Source organism: Medicago sativa, chromosome 1 (genome assembly GCF_051527215.1).
Source record: "Medicago sativa cultivar Bolivia chromosome 1, Bolivia_mono, whole genome shotgun sequence".
NCBI lineage: Eukaryota > Viridiplantae > Streptophyta > Magnoliopsida > Fabales > Fabaceae > Medicago > Medicago sativa.
The window spans coordinates 94,458,026-94,480,427 of NC_140749.1; the positions used below are offsets into that span (position 1 = coordinate 94,458,026).

Sequence of the window (22,402 nt, forward strand, 5' to 3'; positions counted from 1 at the left end):
TTTCCCAAACAACATTTATATTAATTTTTTGTTCTTTTTCATATTATGACACTAATATTTTAAGTTTTAAAAGTTTGATAGAAATTTAAGGTTCAATCTTATATAATCTCATATATACATTCAATTCTCAAGTGAAAAAAAGATATTGTAATATGAAATTCAACCAGGGTGAATAAAGCATATTAAATATTTTTCAAATTAGAGACAAACTTGGATATTTGATCTATAATTTAATTTTTAATTTAATCTACAATTTAGGATATTATGTTTAATTTATAATCTTAAGTGTTGCGAATAATAATTAAAAAATGATAAAATTAACGTATCATTAAGTTTAAATTAAAAAAAGAATCCTTTTTAAATATAAGATAAGTCTCGAACAATTGATTGTCTCTCATTCACGCAACTTAAACATGACCCACGAAGTCATGCATTTCAACCACAAATAATTCAACTAATTCTTAGAGTTGTAGATTTGAATTACAAAGACGCAACCAATTGTACATACATTGCACCACCAATATATTGTAAAAGAATGTATTTTTCATTTTTAATATATTAAATATGATAGTGGGGGTCATGCATATCATGTAAAAATGAATATTATGTATGTTAAAAATATAAAACGGTTGTAAATCATGAATAACTTATTAGTGGTTCTTCGATGGATGTGTTCTTATACCTAACCAATTTGACTTCAATCAAGGTGTGTGGGAACAATGTGATGGCCTTATTCTTTCATGGTTTATCAATCATTTGTCTGAATCCATTGCACAGACTATAACTTTCCATTGCTACTTTTGTGTTGGAAGATCTCAAAAATTGGTTTTCAAAAAATGATAGGATTCATATATCCTCTTTATGTTTGGGGATTAATAATCTTAGGCAATGATCGAAACCTATTTTGAATTATTTCACATAGATGAAATCCTTGTGGGAGGATACGAACTCTCACATACCCATGTCTAATTGCAATTTCCTTGATTTATGTAGTTATGAAGCTATGCGTGTTGCTTGCAACTATTGGACCGAAGATCAAATCATTCAATTCTTGAGTGGTCTGAGTGAGTAATTTTCTATAGTTAAAACTCAAGTTTTGTTCATTGACTCTCTTTCATATATCAACAAAGTTTCCTATCTAGTTGTTCAATAAGAGACCAACAATGCAATACTTAGTTCTCATATGACTCTTCATGATTCCAATGTATTGCTTAATACTTATGAATATAATCTCTCTCATTTTTCATATATTAAAGTTGAGAAGCGAATAACCAACTGCCAGCTCATTTCGGGAAAATGTCGGGAAAATGTTTCTCGGGATATCTAGCATTTTCCATTAAGAGCGGTGCTATATCTCCCGAATTATTTTTCGGGAAATTTCACGAGGTGTACTATTTGTGAGTAACTCTCACTGTAGTTTAGGAAAAACAAAAAACTTTCTCAATCTAAACTAAGTTTTGTTCATATAACAATTACTCTTGCCCACTCAGACCAACATAAGCCATACACTTCTCAAATAACCATTAACAATGTTCTAAACTTCTAATAAAGAAGTGAAAAATTAGATAATATTTTGATTTGATAAGAATATATAAATATGTCCAACTCTTGGGAAAATTTCTGCTATTCTGAAGCTATGCTCTTTCTCTCTGAAGCTGTATTCTTCTTCTTCTTCTTCTTCTTCATGTTGCTTTTGGTTATGCAATTGTAGAGCAGATTTATATTTCTCCTTTGAAGAAGAAACTTTTAATTTTGTGATCATCAAGTTTTCAAATTGAAGTGATGGATAATGAGAGTTACCCATATGAGAAAAGTGTGAGCTTTTTAGTGAAATATACCTTTTTATGGGAAAGTAAGAAAAAGAGTAAGGTTGAAGGAGATGAAAATTGATAAAAAGTTGAACAGAGAACCGTGATGTGTGTGTGATTTCTCTGTGATGTGTGTGTGATAGATAAAGACAAGAGTGTGTTCCATAAACCGCTTTAGCTTTTGACCAAGGGAAATGTGGTTGACATGTGTATTGAGAAGCGAATAACCAACTGCCAGCTCATTTCGGGAAAATGTCGGGAAAATGTTTCTCGGGATATCTAGCATTTTCCATTAAAGTTTGCTCAAATGTTTGAAACTAAAATCATGAATAACTCATTATTGCATTGTTGTAATTATTTGCTACTTTTGACTAGTTTATTAATAGATGCGTAATTAAAAGGATTTTAACTCTCTTGAAGGGAGTAGAAGGTAGATGTCACTTCCGCACTCCGTAAATATGTTAATAGTCATTTAATTATGTGCGGTTATATTAAAACTAGACTCTAACCCGTGCGATGCACGAATTTTTATAGAGTTTCATATATAAGTATCATTCAGCTGAAGTAATCAAAGGTGAATATCAACACAATTAAAATGATAATTCATAGTGAACATTGTAATCAAAAGAAAATAATAGACAAAAGTTTGCACCAAGAAAATAATATATGAAAGTGATATGTGGTTACAGAAAGAAAAAAAAAAAAAGAATAATGAAAAGAAGTTGTTATAAGAAAGGAAAAAAAATAAGAAAAGGAACTGCTATGTAGTAGTTATTGGGAAAAATATAAAAGGAACCGCCAATAATAAAAAAGTAACTGCTATTGGAAAAGGAACCGCCTAGGTGTTAGTGGCTTAAAAAAAGGCCTTACATATCTATTTTAGAAGCAACAATATTTCAAGAAAATGGTAGTGGCCTAGTGGTAAAACTTACGAAGTGGTGGCATATGGTACCTGGTTTGATTCCTTACAAACCCTTTTGCAAACCCTTTTTTTCTCATAAAAATTCCCAAAAAAAAGGGCGGGATTAGGGTTAATTGCAAACCCTTTTTTTTCTCATAAAAATTCCCAAAAAAATGGGCGGGATTAGGGTTGATCAGGGTTGATTGAAGACTGTATAACATTTATATATATTAAGATTAAGATAATTTACTGCATGAGTAGGAGGAAGTCTTGACCTTACCGACTTATCATCGATGAAAGAGGCAACAATAACTCATTATTATTTTTTAGTCCAATAACTCAATATTATTATTTATTTATTTTTGAGAAAATTCATTATTATTGTTATAAGCACTTCTTGATATTTATAAGATATTTACTGCAAATAAAAATGAACAGTCAAATCCTTTTTTTTTTTTGAAAGAATGAACAGTCAAATCCTATATATATATATATATATTTTCCGCTAGGATGAATTAAAAAGATTTAGATATCAAGGACAACACAAACAACCGATGGCAATCTCGGGTGACGAACGAGCATAGATACCAAGTTTAAATAGGTTTGGAGGATGTTACTAGGACTTATTAGGGTTGTAGTAATTTGTAATGATATTCTAAAACGATGCAACATAGTTTTGATCAAGTTCAAAGACTATACGACAACTTTCCTACATACGTGGCATGATAAATAAAGTGGTTAGAGGGAAAAAAAACATAGAACTAATCCTAAGGTCAAATTCAATGGCAAACCATGGTCAAACATCCACCCTCTCAAAAATAGAAATGTGGTGAACATGGGTAGATGTCAGCCAACAACTAGTTGTACAGAGAACAATTTTCCCTTCAACTCAACAATATGAGCAAGATATTGGTTGACTAAGTTCAGACATTCACGAAGATTTACTTTAATAATACGGTGATGGATGACATGGATAGTTGATATAACTCCGCGAACAATACCATTTTAAGTTGTAACTGAGCCTACGAGGTAGTTACTTACATTAGTGATGCTAGCCATGATCTTACATGATATAATACGACAGATGGTCATCCAAAAACATGGCAAAAATTGTTAGCATAAGTTGCTTAGTTATTCTTAAGTGTATAAATACCCACCATAAAGATTATTCAAGATACATCAAATCAAACAAGTCTTTACACATTTTTTTTTATCATTTTCTTTTGCTTTTTTTTATGCATGCATAGGTAGTAGTTCATCCTTTAAAACTAGACGCTCTTTAGAGTAGTATAGGAACCCCATAATTGAGAAACAAAGTCCTTTCTCACCATAATCACTTGACAAAAAAGGGAATCATTGTCGCACGTGAAATTCAACCTACATATCATCTTATAAATTGTGGAATCCATAAATAAACCAAATTATTATGACATCAAACAGTCACACAATCATTTGGCTAAGCACCAAATTTTGCACGATCACAACAAATGGCATGCCCAATGAGACCATGAAGGTGAACACCCTATTCACATTTTTGGCACCACAACAAATACAAGCATGTGTTAAGGCAGAACTTTTATCACAAATTCAACTAAATTATATTCAAGCAAGATCCTCACCAAAGATCTAGCCAAATATGTTTGCTACTACCTGTCTTGAGGGGGAAAATGGTGTCGAAAGACATGGTTGACAATGCATTAGAACAAATTGGAAGGTCGTTGGTCATGTCAAATGTTTCGACTTATGACGCAACTTTGCATGCCACTAATCAATAATATGTTCTTTATAAGGATTTGGACTCTGTACGCAGACACAACTACCTGATGGTTATATGATGCGTTCTTTATAAGAGATTGAAACCATGAAATAATTTTCCACCAACCTTATTTCATCAACCATTTTATTAGCATGTTGCAGATTTGCCACCTTACGGTGACGTGGGTTTGAATTCTCCTTACGAGATTTTGTATGGAACGACCAATGACAATGAAAGAAAGCAATCATGAAATAATATTCCACCTTTTTTGAGTAACCATTCAACCGTTTATTGAGCTCAAAATGAAAATATTGACGATTATGCAACAAAGAGACCATGGATACTAATTCTATCCACTGCGGCTAATCGGTCGATGATATGAAATTTGACAAACATGCATACTAAAATGTTCTTTGAGGGGCAACAATGCCATACAATAGGGCCAACTCCCTCAACGGTTGAGGAAAGACTGATTGTCCCTAAGTCGGTTGACCTTAACATGATAGCCGAGGTTATAAAAAGTACTTTGGTGTACAACTTAGACCTTTAATTAGGTCTATGTTTAGAAAACCATATCCACAATATACCATTGCCGAGTGAGTTTCAGACAAGGGTCTACCATTGAACATGCTGGCATATTTGTTGCTGAGTATGAAAAAGCTAAACATAATGAATACAATATATTGCAATTGTTTCCTTGCACCCAATACCCATAAGCTTGCTAGAGATAAACTACTCAATACTCATTATTGGTCACCAAATATTTTATAAGAGTCATCATCTTTGTACTATTGATATTAAATGTCCTAAGCTCTTTAATTAAATATAAAAAAAAGCATGAAAAAACTAATATTTTCAAAATATTTCAAAAAACGACCAGTATCCGTTACAAATCACTTTGAATTTGATCCCACATATATTTTCTTTTTAATAATACAATAATCACAAGAATAATTAATAATTTATAAGCTAATGTAATGTAAGTAATCCAGTAGTTTGTAGGCCATGAGGAGGTGTGATGATCGAATCCAACAACAACAGCAACGCTCCAGCACCGCATATTCCGCGCGGCATAGAAACCTTTTTCAAACTTTTTCTCTGACCATAATACCCTTCTCCTTTTGCTGAAATTCCCACACAGAAACTAACTAACCAGTAAAGAAACAACACTACACAGTCCCTCGTTCGTTCAAATTAATCATTTCAATCATTTCTGCTTCAAATCATTCAATTCAATTCATATCTCTCTCTTTATGGTAAGTTATTAATTCTCTGATTTTAATTCCATTTTTCAATTTCAATTTTTGAATAAACTGCAACTGAATTCAGTTACTTAATTTCAAGTCAAACCTTTCTCTTCCTTTTTTATTCTTAGACTAATCACTTTTTAAATCTTCATTTCATGCTTTTCTTCTTCTTCATCTTCATCTTCTTCTTCTTGAATTGTTTCAATTTCAAGTTTTCTTCTTTCTTTTTCTGACCGTTAAAATGCTTGTGAGTCACGCTCTCTTTATCTTTTAATCTCTCTCTAGCTTCAATTGGATATTTTTGTTTGACCATTTTCTTTTTCTTGGATTTGTTTATTATTTTCTAGGAAAATTGATAAAGGGAAATTGCAAGAGACAAAATCGAATCCAAAAAGGTAACATTTTTCTTGTACCCTTGATTCCATGTTTTCATATGTAATTTAGCTTATCCCCCCTTTTTTTTCTTCTGTGTTAATCAGTTAGAAAGAAATTGGATTGTTCCTTCAAAAAAAAGAAAGAAATTGGATTGTCTTAACTATAAATTTTTGGGGTTTCTGCTGTTGTAATTTGTAATTTTGATGACCCTTTTAGAATTTTAATGAAATATTTGATTTTGATTAGTTTCTTTGATAGTTTCTCTGATGTAGTAGCTTGTGGAGTTAATTAAACCATGTTCATTTTACTCATAGATGCTGCGAATAATCTTAGGCATAACATGGCCTTTTTATTCATTGCACTTGTTAATTTAATTTTTATTTTGAATCAGTAACATTGCTGAATTGAATGATTAGTTTGATTTATTGCAGTTACAATTGTTGAGTTTCCATTGTGCTTGTTTGTGTAATCCTATTTTGTCTTGATGGTTTTTTTGTTTTCTTTTCTGTCATAGGTTTGGTGATACCTGAGCTATTTTCAGTTTAGGTCCTTCAATCCTTCAAAATCTTGACACTTTAATGAGCTTGTGGCAGCGGTTAGAGACAACACTGAACCATGAAGAAGCTATTCTTTTTCAGATCGTCTGCATCTAGCGGTGGAAGCAATAATTTGGCTCCTCCAAAGTCAACAAATGAGCAGTCTTGGGAGGTTTTTTCAGATAGTGGAGTGAATAATCAAGCTCATGGCAAAAGTGAGGACAAGGGCTTCTTCTCCAAATCTAGAAAGCAAGTTGCTGATAACCAAAGTTCAAGTGCTGGTCCAAACCTTAGAAGGAGCAGGTCAATGTCCTCGGCTTCCTTCCAGGTCAAAGATCCAACTAGATCTCCTACAAGTAGCATTGCTAGTGATCCGTATCATCAATTTGAGCATTCGTTGGGGTAAGAACCGATAATCTAACTTTGAAACTGATGTTTATAATACCTTGTATTAGTTACATTTTGCACATATTAATTTTGGCTGTACTTTCTGTGGTGTATGCATCAGTCGCCAGACTCAAAATTCTAAAATGCGGGACAAGCCAACACAATCTGCAGTGTCTGCTGTCCAAAATTCCCAGAGGTGCGAGAAACCTGCTAGCAGTTCTTCAAGATCACATCATGAGTCATCTGGGAACTCTACTTGTTCTAGCAACGTTTCAAGCATGGTTGTGGATCGTTACATTGATGGGGAACAACAGCTAGAGGAAAGTAGACCCAGGAGCAGTTCACAGAGGAATGGCAGTAGACATGGAAATCCTTGCATGAATCTTCCACCAAAAGTTCAACATACAACACCTAATTCGCCAACTAATGGAGTCAAAGACAAACCTAGGGCTCATTCATTTAGAGAAACTAAAGTTAGCCGTCTTCGTTCCTCATCCCAAGATTGGACAGACAATGGGTATGGGCATGAATCTCCAAGAACTCTTGCAAAAAATGTCATTGAGAGGCTTTCTCAAACTTGTGATATTTCTAAAAGGAGTTCAAATAATTTTTCTGTTGATAATCCAATCACAATCGAAGATATCTATGCTAGATCATTGAATGGACGATACGAATCTGATTTTGATGATGCTCCGCCGAAAAGCTATTCATTGGAAGAACCTTATAGAATGTCCAATGGATATCATGACATGGACGGTAATTGCAGGGGTTTAAGCTATGATGAACCTGAAGAGGATCTTGATGCAGAATTAATGAGAAGATCAAAGGAAGCTGAGGACAGAGTTATTCTTCTTTCAAAGAAATTGGAACATGAAAACTTTTTTCCTGACTATGGTTATGACGTGACAACACTGATTCAGACAATCAGAAACCTAGCCGAGGAGAAAATAAGCTTGGCTCTAGAAGTTTCAACCCATATAAGGTCCCAAATTGCTGACAGAGCATCTGCCAAGGAAGAACTTAATTGTGTAAAGACAGAACTGGAGATTCGGATTCAAAGACTAGAAAAAGAAAAGAATGAGATGCAGTCAGCATTGGAGAAGGAATTGGACAGGAGGTCAAGTGACTGGTCATTTAAACTTGAGAAGTACCAGTCAGAAGAGCAAAGGCTTCGCGAACGAGTTAGAGAGCTTGCTGAACAGAATGTATCACTTCAAAGAGAAGTTTCCTCTTTTAGTGAGAGGGAAACAGAAAGCAAAAGTGTAATGACACATACTGACCAACAGCTCAAGGTGTTGACTAGTAAGGCAGAAAAAATGAAAGGGGAGATTTTGGGTTTGCAGCAAAACCTCTTAGAACTACAAGACAGATGCAAGATAGCTGAAGAAAACAGGGACTGCCTTCGAAGAAATTTTGAAGAGAAGGAGAAGGAGTGCAAAGATTTGCACAAGTCTGTAGCAAGATTACAAAGAACTTGCAGTGAGCAAGAGAAGACAATAATAGGATTACGAGATGGGTTTAGCGACGACCTTAATAAGAACCAGTCTGTGGAGAGCATTGATAAGCACATCAAGAAAATGCAGATGGAGCTGATGAGGTTAACGGGAATAGAATCAGTCTTGAGAAAGGAGTTGGAATCACACAAGTTTGAGGAGGACTCTCTTCGCCAAGAAAATATAACTCTCTTAAACCGGTTGAAAGGTGATGGCAAAGAATGCATTGTTGCTACTTATAAACTAGACAAAGAACTATGCGCCCGGATCTGCTGCCTTCAGAATCAAGGCCTAACAATGCTAAATGAAGGCACATACTTGTGTTCAAAGTTACTGGAACTCGTTAAAGAGAATGGACAGATTATTGGAAATGGGTTAGCTGGACAATTTGTTGTTGAATCTGAAACCAAAATTCATGGACTCAAAAGTGGAACTGAGGGGTTAACAAGGAGTTTGCAGATGATGCCTTCTTTGTTGAAAGAAAAGTCAAATTTATTGACTATAGACGATGATATGTTAGCAAAATTGAATAATCAATCGTCAGAGGTTTGTTTCTTCTATAAACTTTTCTTTAATTGAATTTTAGAGGAATAAACATTTTAAATGCTCTATTCTGCTATTGTCGCTAACCTTTCTTTAAAATCATCATTATCTTTTTTGTTGAAATTCTCTTGATGTGTGCATCATGCTGTTTCTTGTATAGGAAATTTTAACAATTGAGCTTAAAGTGGAACGTTTGGTAACAAGTTTATTAAAAGAGAAGTTGTACTCTAAAGAGCTCCAAGTTGAGCAGATACAAGCTGAACTTGCTACAGCAGTAAGGGGAAATGACATACTTAGATCTGAGGTGCAAAACACGTATGACAACCTTTCAACTGCGTCTCACGAGTTGAAGAACCTTGAACTTCAGGTCTGTCACCAACATTGAAATTTATTGATTATAAAGCATAAACCTATTCCGTGCATTGTTAGAAAAGGATATTTTCCTATAAAAGTGCATATATGGGTAGGTACATATATATAGAGTGCACAACCATAAGTCTCGATATATATGAATAAAATTTCATTATAAAAAGTAATAACTACCAGCAGATCATTGAAATTCACTTAAACTATATAACTAGCAGCAGGTTTTAGAGTGATTTGGCATTACTAATAAACAAAATGAGTGAGTATTCTTAATTTGCATCATCGCTTCATTGATTTGTTCCTAATTCCCATTTTCGCACTTAAATACTAATTACAACAGATGCAATTTATATCACCACTTCACCATTTTTTCACCCATATTCAAACTTTTGTTACTGTATTTTGTGATTTTTCATATTTTTATATTAGTATCATAAATGTAGTGTATCTTATGTCCTATTTTTTTCAAGGAATGATGCATCATATCCAATACTCATCATAGATTCTAACCTTGTCACTGCTAGCAGGCTTGAGAAAGATTTGGCACGGCCAATAAACAAAATGATCGACTATTCTCAATTTCATTTAAGATTGTTGGTTAATCCAACCTACTTTAATTTCACGACGAGGCTTTAAGTACCACACCATCATTGCACCTAAAGAACACTAAAACATAATGCCACGGGCAATGGCCTATGGCTGCATGACAAAGCCCATAGAGGCCTAAATTAAAGTTAATGTCACGATTCTTATCAAAGATATTGTGATATGATTTAGAACTAGGAAACCTTTTATGAGTCAATAAACTACTGGTAACCAGATATAACCAAATAATGATCATAGATTATCACTCATCAGATTTTTTATTCGCCAGAAACCATGAGACATGACATCTCGGTTGGCATTGGTAAAACTTAAAACTCAAAATGTCCGTGTAAAAAGCACAAGAAACCACCAATCCTATATGAACGAAAGGTTCCCGGATAATCTCTATGATCAAATACCATCGATGAGTACAAGAAACCACCAATCCCATAATTTTATTTTTTGTAGTTTAATTTCTGGATATGATTTTTTTGTTGTTATTGTGTTGTTATTAGTTCCATATCATAGAGATTCGACAAAGTTTTAAGTTGGCAGTCGAGGTCTAACACAACCCTCTCCTTTTAGTGGGATAAGACTTGGTTGTTGTTGTTGTATTGTGTTTTTATTAGCTGTCTTTGTGGGGTAATTTTATTCAATTGCTAGTATTTGAAAGTTAAACTTATTTTCTTGTTCTATTGTAACAGATGTTGAAGAAAGATGACAGTATAAACTGCCTTCAACGGGATCTTCAAGAGTCTACAAGGGAGTTATCAATCATGAGGGGAATGTTGCCAAAAGTGTCAGAGGAGAGGGATAAGTTGTGGGAGAAAGTGAAGCAAATTAGTGAGGAGAATATGCTGTTAAACTCAGAGATCGAAATGCTAAAGGAGAAAATTGCGACACTTGATACCGATATACTCATTAAGGAAGGTCAAATATCAATGTTGCAAGAGGAGAGAGACAAAAGACCCTGTCTCTATGGGAGTCCTGATACAATTTTTTTCACATAGGCATACTTCACTACTGTGTTCATAGTCACTCATATATGTGAATGAGTGGTTTTTTCTATTTTTCTTTAGATTTTGTTTTTAGAGTTGGTATTCTTTTCATAATCTGTTTCACAGGACAAAGAAGTAAAAGAATACAAGGTTCTCTATCTTCATTGTTCATATATACTGTAGTTTGCTTGACACAGCTGTTCTTGAAATAAATTGTTTAGAATTTTGTTTTAACGTAAGGCCATATTCAGTTCAGTGTAAAATATCTTGTATGTTTGATGGAGTTTTGCAAGAACAGTGAAGTCTTCGTTGACCTTAAACATTATGGTCTTCAACCTGACTAAAGAAAATGATATCATTTCAAATAATGATAGATAATCTTTCTGTCTCTTTTGCTTTTGTGAACAAAAAATTTAGTGTTTACTCATCAGCATTACAGCATGTGTCGCAGCTATCATAACGCGTGTTGTGGCCAAGGCATAAAAAAAAATGATGGTGGTGTGGTAGATTGTCTAACCAATGAGCTCTTGTCTGTCCCTACGGGAAATATTGTAATAGTGCAGAACTAACAGTAACAATAATTTCAATGGATTACAACTTATATTCCATTCCTATTTATTCTTTTTGTACTTAAATCCATAAATCTTCTCGAGCAGATGACTATAAAATTAACCTTTCCAGCTAGATAAAATGCGCAGTTATATTATGCTCTCCATGTCCTCCAACGATGAGCAGAGATACTTTTGTAAAAAAAATGTTATAAAAGGAGTGTCACGTTCAATTTTCATTTTAATATAAATTAGATTGTAAATTATACTGTCTAATTAATATTGTGTACACCACACTCAATTCAATATATTTATGGTAATGGTGAGTGCACACAAATACTTGATAAAGTTAAGTTGGTATAATGTAATGTTTTCTTACTTTTATTTATAATTTTTAATTAATATGTTTGAAAGTAACAAATGCATCACTTGTTATGGAACCAATGAAATAAGGATTTTAAAATTACATTTTTTGATTGATGAATTGCTAACAAAAATGTTTGATGAAGTCAACTTATTTCCTATTTTTTTGGTTGTGTGTGTGCCCAAGCAAGTATATTTCGACAAATTAGTCCTTTTGTTAACTTGCAAGACTAGTTTGACAGAAAATTATATAATTTAGGGACTAACTTGTTAATAAGTGATATAATTTAATTTGGCAGTAAATTAGATACAAGTCAATTAAGCAACCAATTTGATCCACATAATTATTAGTTTTTTTTTTTTTGCCTATTGCAAATTTTAGGGGGTATATATCTGACTCCTACAATTTCAGAAGGCCAATTGGTGATTTATTCATATTAAGGGTTAGCTATGATTTTTATTCCTAAGATAAATAAAATTTCATCTTTGGTCACCATAAAACTTTTTATTTTGAAGATTCAATCTTCAAAATAAAAGTTTTAATAACAATTGATCATGCAGCAAAATTTGTAACACCCTTTAACATGGAGCAGGCACATTTGACTTGAAGATAAAAGACAATGCATGTTTTCAAGAACTGCAATAATCTTAAACATTACAATTTATAATAATACACAGCCAACATTGTATACACCATCCTCAGGATAATCAAATAAGGGAGTCCCATATTTTTTATTTTGGTACATACACCTCTCATATTGAAATAGACTACCCCTTTGTGACTATTGAATGGATCCAATTAAGTACTATAGAGAAGCAGCTTTCCAGAAGTCAAAAGTCAAATGGCTTCCTTTGCTGAAACGAAAAGGTACAGATGCATGCATCAATAATAAAGGAGTTAAAAGCACTACTGCTTCAATAATTAACACTATTAATAAGAATATAAATGTTAATAACACATTCTTTCTAAATTCCATTCCATTCTCTAGTATTGGTCGGGTGAATATACACATTGCAAATGATTACCTTAGCAATAGGCATCTTCTCTCTTACTGAATCAACTAATGATAAATCAATATCAGCTACCACAATTCCTGTAGACAAACGATCTGAAACAGAACAAAATCAACAATAAAGAAGAGTGAAAAAAAGACGGTATCATTGTGGAAAAAGCAGTTTGATCTATAAACTCTTAACAGTTTGAATCTCCAGCGAGGAGAATGAAATCACCACTAAAAAAAAACTTCATTGGAATAAAATTTAAGCAAAATTATGCCTTCTCCTGTAATACACCCCACTTAGTGGGAAAAGGCCTGGTTGTTTTTGCTGTCCTGTAATACACACTCCTTCCCCATCTCCCTGAGGTAAGCCATATGAGGCCTCAGCTCATACATATGATCTTATATGATATTTCTCAGGCTTGACAGAACACTATTTTGACTATCATTACGAGGAAGAAAGAAACAAGGAAGGAAGTTGAATCAATTATGATTAGTGCACTTCGTATTTCAATAAATTAGCTTGATGTATGTGAGAAGTATCAAGTTTCTTACCTGGTAAGCGACCAACAACAGTCCCCCAAGGATCGATAATCAATGTGTCACCATAACTTTCTCTTTTGTCATTGTGTGTGCCAGCTTGTGCAGCAGCTATGACCTGATAAGGCATTCATTAAATCATTCATATATAAAAATTTGAATAGTAAATGTTGGTAATTAGTTGTTAGAAACGTTAGTGTGGAGAGTTGAAGAAAGTAATTGGCAAATAAGAAAGTAGATGAAATATATTAACTCACATCATATCTTTTTTAATAACTTTCATTTCAAATACATAAGATTGAAAAACAAAGTATAATAATTTTGAAACTTATTCATAATTGATAATTAGTAAGAATATACATGAAGATGGGAATGATGAAAGCAGGAGAGAAGAGAGAGAAACCGAGAAGAGAAGCATTGCTAGGTGCAAAAACGAATTCTTACATAGCATTGATTCTCGATTGCACGAGCACGAAGAAGAATCTCCCAATGTGCTTCACCAGTCACTTTAGTGAATGCTGCGGGCACCAATAGTATCTGGACAATGCACAACTCAAGAAAGTTTTAGATCCTAAACAGCATATTTTAAGGGGAGGAGATTGTCTCCAGTTTTTTCACTGGAGATGATCCACTCCCATATTTTAAGCAGAAAAGCAACACTATCATCTAATACCTGTGCTCCATGTTGGAAACGCAACAACTGATAAAGCTCAGGAAATCTCAAATCATAGCAAACACTAAGGCCCAAACGCCCAATAGGACTGTCTACTGCAACAATATCCTTGCCTGAAAACATCACCAAGATATGAAAACAATATCCTTCATATCATAGATAAGTGTTGTCTTCATATCACATATAATTGAAGGAAACGTATATCGTTGGAAATATCATCTGAATCAGCATGATTAGTACTAATTATCTATATTATTCTTTCACTGACTATGTTGTTTCTAAGAGGATGCCGACATTTGAAAACTTTAACTGAACCTCTGATTTTCCAGTAAGGTTCTTTCTAGGAAAGGTTCCCTCTATTTTTTCTTGGGTGAAATTGAAGATTCTTTTCTTGTTATTACAAAAATGAGAAGTTTTGATTAGGATTAAGGCAAAAAAAAAAAGACCCATTTAGCCTTGATACCATGTCAAGAGTAAATATCCTACCTGATTCTGTAAAATTACTTTCTTTATATACCCTTCCACCAGGAACATCCACATCAAACCTTCAAATAAAATTAATTGAAATCATATTATACAACCATAATAAGACAAACAGAAAGAAGTTGGTTTCTGATTTCAAGAGGAACATATAGCATAAGTTATTTGGGAGTTGATAAACAAGTCAATAGGCTCCGCTATAGCGGTAGTACTTGTTAATTGTTATCACTCTAGCTGATTAAATTTGGGTTTTGAGTTGTTTTTTGGGATAAAGAATTAGGGTTTCTAATTGAAAAACAATTAACTGGGGGCCATGTTACGGCTTTTATCAAATGACAATGAATGTGTTTGGATTGATGTTTAAGAGCTCCTAACCTCTGTATGGAGCTCTCAACTGTGTTTTCGGAAGAAAAAAAAAAGGGCGTTAGTCACTTCTAAGTTCTAAGCAAACATGATTTTACTTCCATATCTCATTCTTCTCATGCAAAATCCCTCTCTTACTCTACTTCTTCGTATCCATAATCTCTTGTTCCAACCGTTTACTTGCGTTTGTGTTGCAAACTTGAAGCAATATGCACATTCTATATTCAAAGCAGTATGATGCTAAGTAGAAAGACAAGAAGACTAATAAAAACTACACCAAATCAATACTCAGATGGAAATAGCTTCACATTGATGATAAAGTTAATAGTCTACAGGTGTATTTTTCTGTAAGTGGTTTGAATTTTCCCAGTGTCATCTACAACAACATGTGTATTAAACAAATGTTGAGGATCAGATCCTTTTTCTTGAAAGCCTCCAAGTGACAACCAAATACTTGACTCTCTGCATCACATCAGAAATAAATGTAATTTTTTTACATGATCAAACGCAGCTTGATTAACATAAATTTTGCATAAAATATGCAAACTCAATATTAACCGAGTAAGGTCCTCAAAATATATGTTGATATATAGACACTGTTTGGATAAATAGCTTAATTAAGCACTTATAGTATTAAGATCCGTTTGGATTGACTTATTATGAGCGCTTATCTGCTAACATAAGCCTTTGTAAAGGTGCTTGGTTAAATCAATAAATATACTAGCTTATAATATAAGCTGCTTATGCTATAAATATATATATATATATATATATATATATATATATATATATATATATATATATATATATATATATATATTAATAAGGTCACACTATGAGCTTATTGACGTAAGGCCTCGTGCTATTATAAGCTCTTATGTTATAAGTACTTGTATAAGCCATTTATCCAAACAGACTCATATCATGAACATGATTGAAGAATAAAAGCAAGCAAGCAAACCTGGCTAAAGAGCAGTATTGGTCCATAATAGGTCCATCCAAAGGTTGAGCAATACTAACACTGTCACCATCTTTAGCACCCACAAAAGAGAATGCTTCAGGAAAACAAACCAATTTAGCTCCAGCTGATGCAGCTTCCTTTGAAAACAAAGGAAATATTCTCAGTCAGAAATTATGTTATGAAATGAAAGATAAAGAGAATATACAGTACAGTAGTAACTTACTTTGACAAGACGAGAGCAGGTGGAGAAATTGGAAGCGAGGTCGGTGATGGATGTCATTTGAGCTGCGGCAACTCGGACTGAATTAGTGGCCATGATTGACTCGCCGGCGACGACGGAGAGAGAGGCTTGTAATCGGTGGCGACGGAGTGTTGATGATAATAATATTTGAATTTGATTATTCACCCAACACGACAATCGCATCATGTTACATTGCATTACTTCGCAAATCTTCCCTTTCTCTTTCTTTGTTTTTTTTTTTTCTCTTTTTAAGAATCCATTTGGTTTAATATTTGATAAAAAAAAAAATAAAGACATGTTTGTCCACAAATTTTAATTTAGTTGATAAAAATGTCAAAATTGATTCACCAACAATCGAGATCATGTGACCATGTTTAAACCTTGGTCCATCTACTTCTGTAAGTAAGTTTCAATTATTATTGGATTAAATATGATTTTCGTCCCTGTAATATGGGTGTGTTTTGATTTTTGTCCCTGTAAAAAAAATAGTTTGAATTACGTCCCTGTAAAAAAAAATTTGTTTGAAAATGGTCCCTGGCCCCACTTCATGGCTGACTTGGCATGTTATTCGCCACATGGCAGTTGCTGACTGTGCAACTTTTGCCACGTGGCGCTGACTTGGCGGTCCACGTAATTAAAAAAATTCTAAAAATTATTTATTTAAATTTAAAAATCTGAAAATAAATCTAAAAATCTTAAAAAAATTCCGGAAAAAATCTGAAAATAAAAATTTTCGAAAACTTAATTTTTTGACAAAAAAATTGTTAGAATTAAAAAATTTGAAAAAAAAATGTGAAAACTTAATTTCCGAAAAATAGATTTTTTAATTTGAAAATTATATATTAAATTTTTTTTGAAAACAATGACAATTATAAAATTTATAATTTTATAAATTTCGAAAATAAATTATAATTTTAAAAAAAAAATCTAATTTCTTGTTCTTTTATGAAAATTCTAATTTTAAAAAAAATCATTTTTTTTTCAGAAATTTCAGAATATATAATATTCAAAAAAATTAATTTTATTTTGAAAATTATACAAAAATAAATAAATTCAGAAAATTATTTTAATATTTTTAAATTTATTTTCAGAATTTTTAAAATGTTTTTTAAATTTATTTTCATATTTTTAAATTTTAAAAACAATTTTCAGAATTTTAAAATATTTTTAAAAATTTAATATTATGTGGCACGCCACGTGGCAAAAGTTGCACAGTCAGCAACTGCCACGTGGCCAAGACCATGCCAACTCAGCTGAATAGTGGGGCCAAGGACCATTTTCAAACAAATTTTTTTTTTATAGGGACGTAATTCAAACTTTTTTTTTACAGGGACGAAAATTAAAACACGCCCATATTACCGGGACGAAAATCATATTTAAGCCATTATTATTTATCAATTTATCTATCTAAAAAAACACTTGTTCATCCACAGAAATTTCTACATGCAGTTGTAGTTTTAAGATTTCAACATTTTGAATAATTTTTTGTTAGTATATTTCAAATTTTAATAAAAGTTCTTTTAATAAAAAAATCGAACTTAATAATCGAATTTTGAGTTTAATCTATGTCAACAAACTTTTTACAATATTCTAAACATGTACTCATTCTGGTCACATTTATAAGCAAAAAAAAAACACTTTTTAGATTTATTCAATACTTAATGTATTTAGTCAATATATAGATCAAATACATTATGTATTCAATGAACCTAAAAAGTATTTTTTTACTCATATTCAAAATTTAGAAATGATTGATGGAATTTAAGTAAAAATAGTTACATTTTGTTGTTTTAATGGGTTGAATGTACAATTTTCAAAATAAAATTTCAATTTTAAACTTCTTAATATTTACACTTGTTAACATTTTACTACATAAATCATTCAAAAATATATGTATAGTAATAAAATGTTGAAAAATCTGTTTTTCGTGAGCTTAGATCAATTACCAGGTATAATGCATAAGTCCGGATTCAAATCTTGACCAACAAAAAAAAAAAAAAAAACATTGAAAAGTCCACCCTATTAGTTAGCCGTGGCCATTTTGGTAGTTAAAAATGATGAAGGCGCGGAAACGTTCAATCAAATTGGAGACTTCTTTCTTACCCAAACACTCTCTCACTCAATCTACCATTGGTTTTCTTGTTTAAATGGACGGTGATGACGTCGTTGAGATTCCTCCTTCCTCAAAAAGCAGAAGCGTATGCATGCATCTTTTTCTTTTCTCAACGAAAATGTTAACTTGTGCCCTTAAGGCACATGTTTAAAAGCCAAATGTAGAAACTTATTTTTGAAGATTGTGCATTCAATGTCTTGGAAAGTTAAAAACTTATTTTTTCAATACAACACACATGTTTTAATTCTTTTTTTAGATCCTTAACTTGTGCCCTAAGGGCACAAGTTAACATGACCCTATAAATAATGATTGTATTTGTATTTTACATTTCTAGGCCATTTTGCACGATGTCATTGAAATTCACGATCATACTGTCTTCCATTTTGAGGATTATACTCCCTCCGTCCCTTAATATAACCACCCATTTGATTTTATTTTTGTCCCTAAATGTAACCCCCTTTTCAAATTACTAGATGCATTTATTACTTTTTTCCTAAACATACCCCTAATTAATACTACTAACTTGTCTTGAAATATGAATAGTCAAAATTAATACACATACAAACAAAGGACAATTTGGTAATATTAATACACAAAACAGACACATTAATTACACTGACAACTTTTCTTAAGAAATGTGAAAAATACAAAGAGGGGTTACATTAAGGGACGGAGGGAGTATTATATTTTGATTTTGAACTAAATTAATATTGCTAAGACCACCAAATTCGTCATTATTTTGTAGGATGCTCTCAAACACGTTTCTCTCTGAAATTCATACAGAGTATGTTAGGGACTAAATTGATACTAAGAAAAATATAATGGAGGAAAGATGATCTTACCATAGTTTTTTTTTCTCTGTTTTTGTTCCCTCTCAAAGTCGTTCAAGCATATAATTTTCTTCTTTTATTTCTTCTATGCTTTTCCCGGACCATGCGTCTCGGGAATTTTGTGCACTGGGCTGCCCTTTATGTCTTTATTTTTCTATGCTTTTCGAGTTTTTTTTTCTTTCTTCGTGTGATTCGGTATCTTTTATGCGCAATTGCAGAGACTAATTCCTTGAGCCGAGTAAGACCGCAATGGGTGGCAAAGCTAAAAGTTATCCCTTTTCCCCTCTCATATAATGTTTATATTTTACTTTTGTAGGCCATTATGCATGATGTGATTGACATAAGGATGGCGACAACGCTGATGATTTGGTGATGATTGCTGAAAAAGGTAGTAAAAGTACAGCGGAAGGTAATTGAAGCCATTAATCAAGTTCTAGTTCATGTAAGACGTTATTCAATATTTCTTGCAGCAGATTTATATCATCTTTTTCAACTTGTAAATGTCAGGAAGTGTCTGATTATAGTTTTTGTCAGCTGGGTGTCGAAGATTTTGGACCGTAAATGCAAAAGAGTCTTCTATTGGTTACCTTTTGGTATCCCATCAATTAAACAATGTTGACACTTGACAGTCATGGCTCTGTGTTAGAAATCAAGGTTCAAGTGGAGAACACAATGGTCCAAGTGTTGTTGTATTGAGGCCCTAGGAAGCCCAACATTGGGAGAGAATATAGGATCTATTAGGAGTTAGTAAGTGATACGGTGAGAATATAGGCTGGTTGTGGTGGTACAGTGAGACATGTTTTGTGATCTCTTTTAACACCCTAGAATTTGTGCTAGTAACTGTCATGTCTACTTGCTGCTGTTTAGACAGAAACTCATCCTTCTTTTGTTAGCCAATTTAAAACCCCATCCTTCTTTCTTAGTAACACCATTCAGCAAGGTATAGAAGGAGGCAGTCTCACCCGTCGATTGTATCTAATTATTGTTATTATGGGATTCTGCTCAATCTCACTGTTTCTTTGACTCATTTATCTTCATCAGATTCCATACTTGTCCGATTTTATGAATCAAGGATGGATCTCTTGAGGGCTGTAATTATTGGAGCAGAGAGAACTCCTTATTATGACGGTCTTTTCTTTTTTGATCTTTACTTTCCTAGTAGTTATCCCATTTTTCCCCCCGGTTTGTCCTTAAGGATACTCTATTTGACTGACTCCATACAAGGTTTAGTCTTGACAGAAAACCCAGGTTTAATCTTGGCAGAAACCCCTTTTTTGGAACAACCTGTTGTATGGAAATCTACACCGTTGGAAAAAAGTTTGTCCCGGAAACATAATAATAAGAAGGCCTCCAAAGGTTTGATTCTGGTCTTGGTTCAATCCTTTTCTATCTCTGTCAAGTTTGCTTTGCCATGTCCACTTGTAGCGCTTTGGTGATTTTTATTTAGTAAGATGATGAAAAATATTATTAAACAATGTAGGTCGTAGGATACAAATGTAAAACTTTAGAATTATAGGCTGAGCTTATTACATACTCCCTCTTGTTTCAAAACAAGTGTTTATGGTTCTTTCACATAATATATTGAGAAAAACAATAAATCAATAAATAACTATAACAATTTTACAAAACTAACCTCAATAACTTGGCTACTAAGAAATATCGTAAATGCACAGTGAAATATAATCACTTGTAAGTGATGCACATAATATTAATTTAGGGGCTAATTTGGAATAAATTAATTATTGTTTCATTGAAAAATAAAACGACATTTATTTTGGAACAATTTTTGTAACGGAAGGAGTACATGGAAATGTTAAAGGGTTTTATTCAGTCTTTTCTGAAGTATATTAGGAGGATATAAAATTATAGCTTTTCATTAGTCCGTGCAGTTGACATCTTGCCATTGACTGGTTTTCTGCATAATTTAGTTCAGCTGCATTAGACAAGACAATTTAAAGTTTTGATTAAGTATTACTTCTTGAATTTGTTAGTATAGTTTGTTTACCTCTCGTCAAGTTTAAAGTGGACTAATTCGTTATTCCACATTTATGTTTTATGTATGAGTGAAAGTGATACATAATTTATCTTGCATGTGATGAAGGCCTCGCTACAGAGGCAGGTCTGTATCTGCTTAACTTGTATTTATGTTTTATAAGATTTCAGTTATATGGACCGATCTTGGATTTATTGTATAGGATAGGCAATTCTTATCATATTATATCATGTAAATAGGGGTTAAGATATCATGTAATTTTTTTTATTGATTTGTTTAAGCCTACATAAAGAGATCATGTTGTGTAGTTGAGACACACATTATTCGATATGTCTCTATTTTCTTCTCTCAAAAGTAACATTTGTTGTCATGTGAAATCTCCTTAGCAAATTTGATGTTGAAGATGTTGAGTTCTGCATATAAGATCTATGGAAGATGTGAATCATTTGATGTGGATGAAGATTATGGAAAGTGCTGTAATATGCAATACTTTAAAACAAAATTGACTTAAACTTGTGTTGATTCCTTTTCTGTGGTTTAAAATTTAACTGTTTTAAGAACCTTTTTTTTTTTTTTTGCTTCAGAATTTCGAAGACTTTGTTGTGGGGCATTTCATCAGCCGTGTTCATGATATTATGGTGGCAGGCAATGCATACATTAAAGATGCTCAAGTGGGGTGTTTGGTCAAAGGCGGGGTTCAAGATGTTGACGATGGTGACAAAAGCAGCTCGAGACAGTTTAACAATTCTTTAGCAAGACATATCAATGTGGCTGCCCCAAATTTTACAGGAATCGGATCTATGTTGGTTCAAGCACCGGACCAAAACATCAGAGTGTTATAATAGTTTATTGGCTGAACGTTTGCAAGCGCTTGTCAAAGAGTTTATAAGACTTGGAGGAGTGTGAGAAATTCCTTTATGGAGCAACAGGAAACGTGAACAAAAGAACATTTTCTATGACAACCTAATTTTGTTTGGGATTTGGCTTCTCTTTGGTATGTTGCTGAGAAAAATTATCCTTCCTGGTCTTTCCACTCTTAACATGTCGGTATATTTTGTTGTAGCAGTGGTTTGTTACTTTTTCATAGCAGGCCAAGAACAATGTCAATACTTAAATTGCTTGTGTTTTCATACTCCATTGCTTCTTTTAGCAATAATATTTGCACCGCTCCTGTTGCGGACTATGAAATGTTTAAAGATAGTATTAAATAAAAATTATCAGCATTAGTGTAATGTTTCTATTAAATATTTTTTTGTACGCAAAAATCCATTAAATATTTCAACCGCATTCGTTGTAGATTTTAT

At 32.8% G+C, this 22,402-nt stretch overlaps 3 protein-coding genes across 4 annotated transcripts; 2 read left to right on the top strand and 1 right to left on the bottom strand.

The window, feature by feature from the left end:
* Positions 1 to 5,656: 5,656 nt before the first annotated feature.
* On the top strand, positions 5,657 to 11,229 carry LOC146959435 (CAP-gly domain linker). 2 transcript variants are annotated; one of them, XM_085740962.1, is made up of 6 exons: positions 5,657 to 5,959; positions 6,060 to 6,107; positions 6,602 to 7,025; positions 7,132 to 9,049; positions 9,207 to 9,413; positions 10,702 to 11,229. In XM_085740962.1, the coding sequence occupies exons 3-6, from the start codon at positions 6,703 to 6,705 to the stop codon at positions 11,005 to 11,007; spliced, it is 2,754 nt and encodes a 917-aa protein (XP_085597088.1). In that variant the 5' UTR covers positions 5,657 to 5,959; positions 6,060 to 6,107; positions 6,602 to 6,702; the 3' UTR covers positions 11,008 to 11,229. The 2 variants fall into 2 exon arrangements, with proteins under 2 accessions (XP_085597088.1, XP_085597087.1); XM_085740961.1 differs by having other exon boundaries at positions 5,657 to 5,721.
* A 1,281-nt stretch (positions 11,230 to 12,510) lies between these two features.
* On the bottom strand, positions 12,511 to 16,420 carry LOC146959436 (Nitrilase/cyanide hydratase and apolipoprotein N-acyltransferase family protein). The gene is given in 10 exon segments (XM_085740963.1): positions 12,511 to 12,742; positions 12,744 to 12,761; positions 12,933 to 13,015; positions 13,460 to 13,562; positions 13,889 to 13,981; positions 14,118 to 14,230; positions 14,604 to 14,662; positions 15,294 to 15,422; positions 15,922 to 16,058; positions 16,145 to 16,420. Coding segments are annotated over 10 exon segments (981 nt in total). The 5' UTR covers positions 16,361 to 16,420; the 3' UTR covers positions 12,511 to 12,712.
* Positions 16,421 to 19,950: 3,530 nt separating this feature from the next.
* Positions 19,951 to 22,254, top strand: LOC146959437 (putative ubiquitin-conjugating enzyme E2 38). Its single transcript, XM_085753741.1, has 3 exons — positions 19,951 to 19,993; positions 20,042 to 20,461; positions 21,657 to 22,254. Exons 1-3 carry the CDS (start codon positions 19,951 to 19,953, stop codon positions 21,938 to 21,940), a joined length of 747 nt encoding a protein of 248 aa, XP_085609867.1. The 3' UTR covers positions 21,941 to 22,254.
* Positions 22,255 to 22,402: the final 148 nt, after the last annotated feature.

Excerpts from the sequence above, each read along its gene's own strand:
- LOC146959435 (XM_085740962.1), top strand. The coding sequence starts at position 6,703 with ATGAAGAAGCTATTCTTTTTCAGATCGTCTGCATCTAGCGGTGGAAGC. Across the intron at positions 9,050-9,206 it reads TGAATAATCAATCGTCAGAG|GAAATTTTAACAATTGAGCT; the intron begins GTTTGTTTCTTC and ends TTTCTTGTATAG. Across the intron at positions 9,414-10,701 it reads TGAAGAACCTTGAACTTCAG|ATGTTGAAGAAAGATGACAG; the intron begins GTCTGTCACCAA and ends CTATTGTAACAG.
- LOC146959437 (XM_085753741.1), top strand. The coding sequence starts at position 19,951 with ATGTCTACTTGCTGCTGTTTAGACAGAAACTCATCCTTCTTTT. Across the intron at positions 19,994-20,041 it reads CAGAAACTCATCCTTCTTTT|CAAGGTATAGAAGGAGGCAG; the intron begins GTTAGCCAATTT and ends AACACCATTCAG. Across the intron at positions 20,462-21,656 it reads TAATAAGAAGGCCTCCAAAG|AACCTTTTTTTTTTTTTTTG; the intron begins GTTTGATTCTGG and ends AACTGTTTTAAG.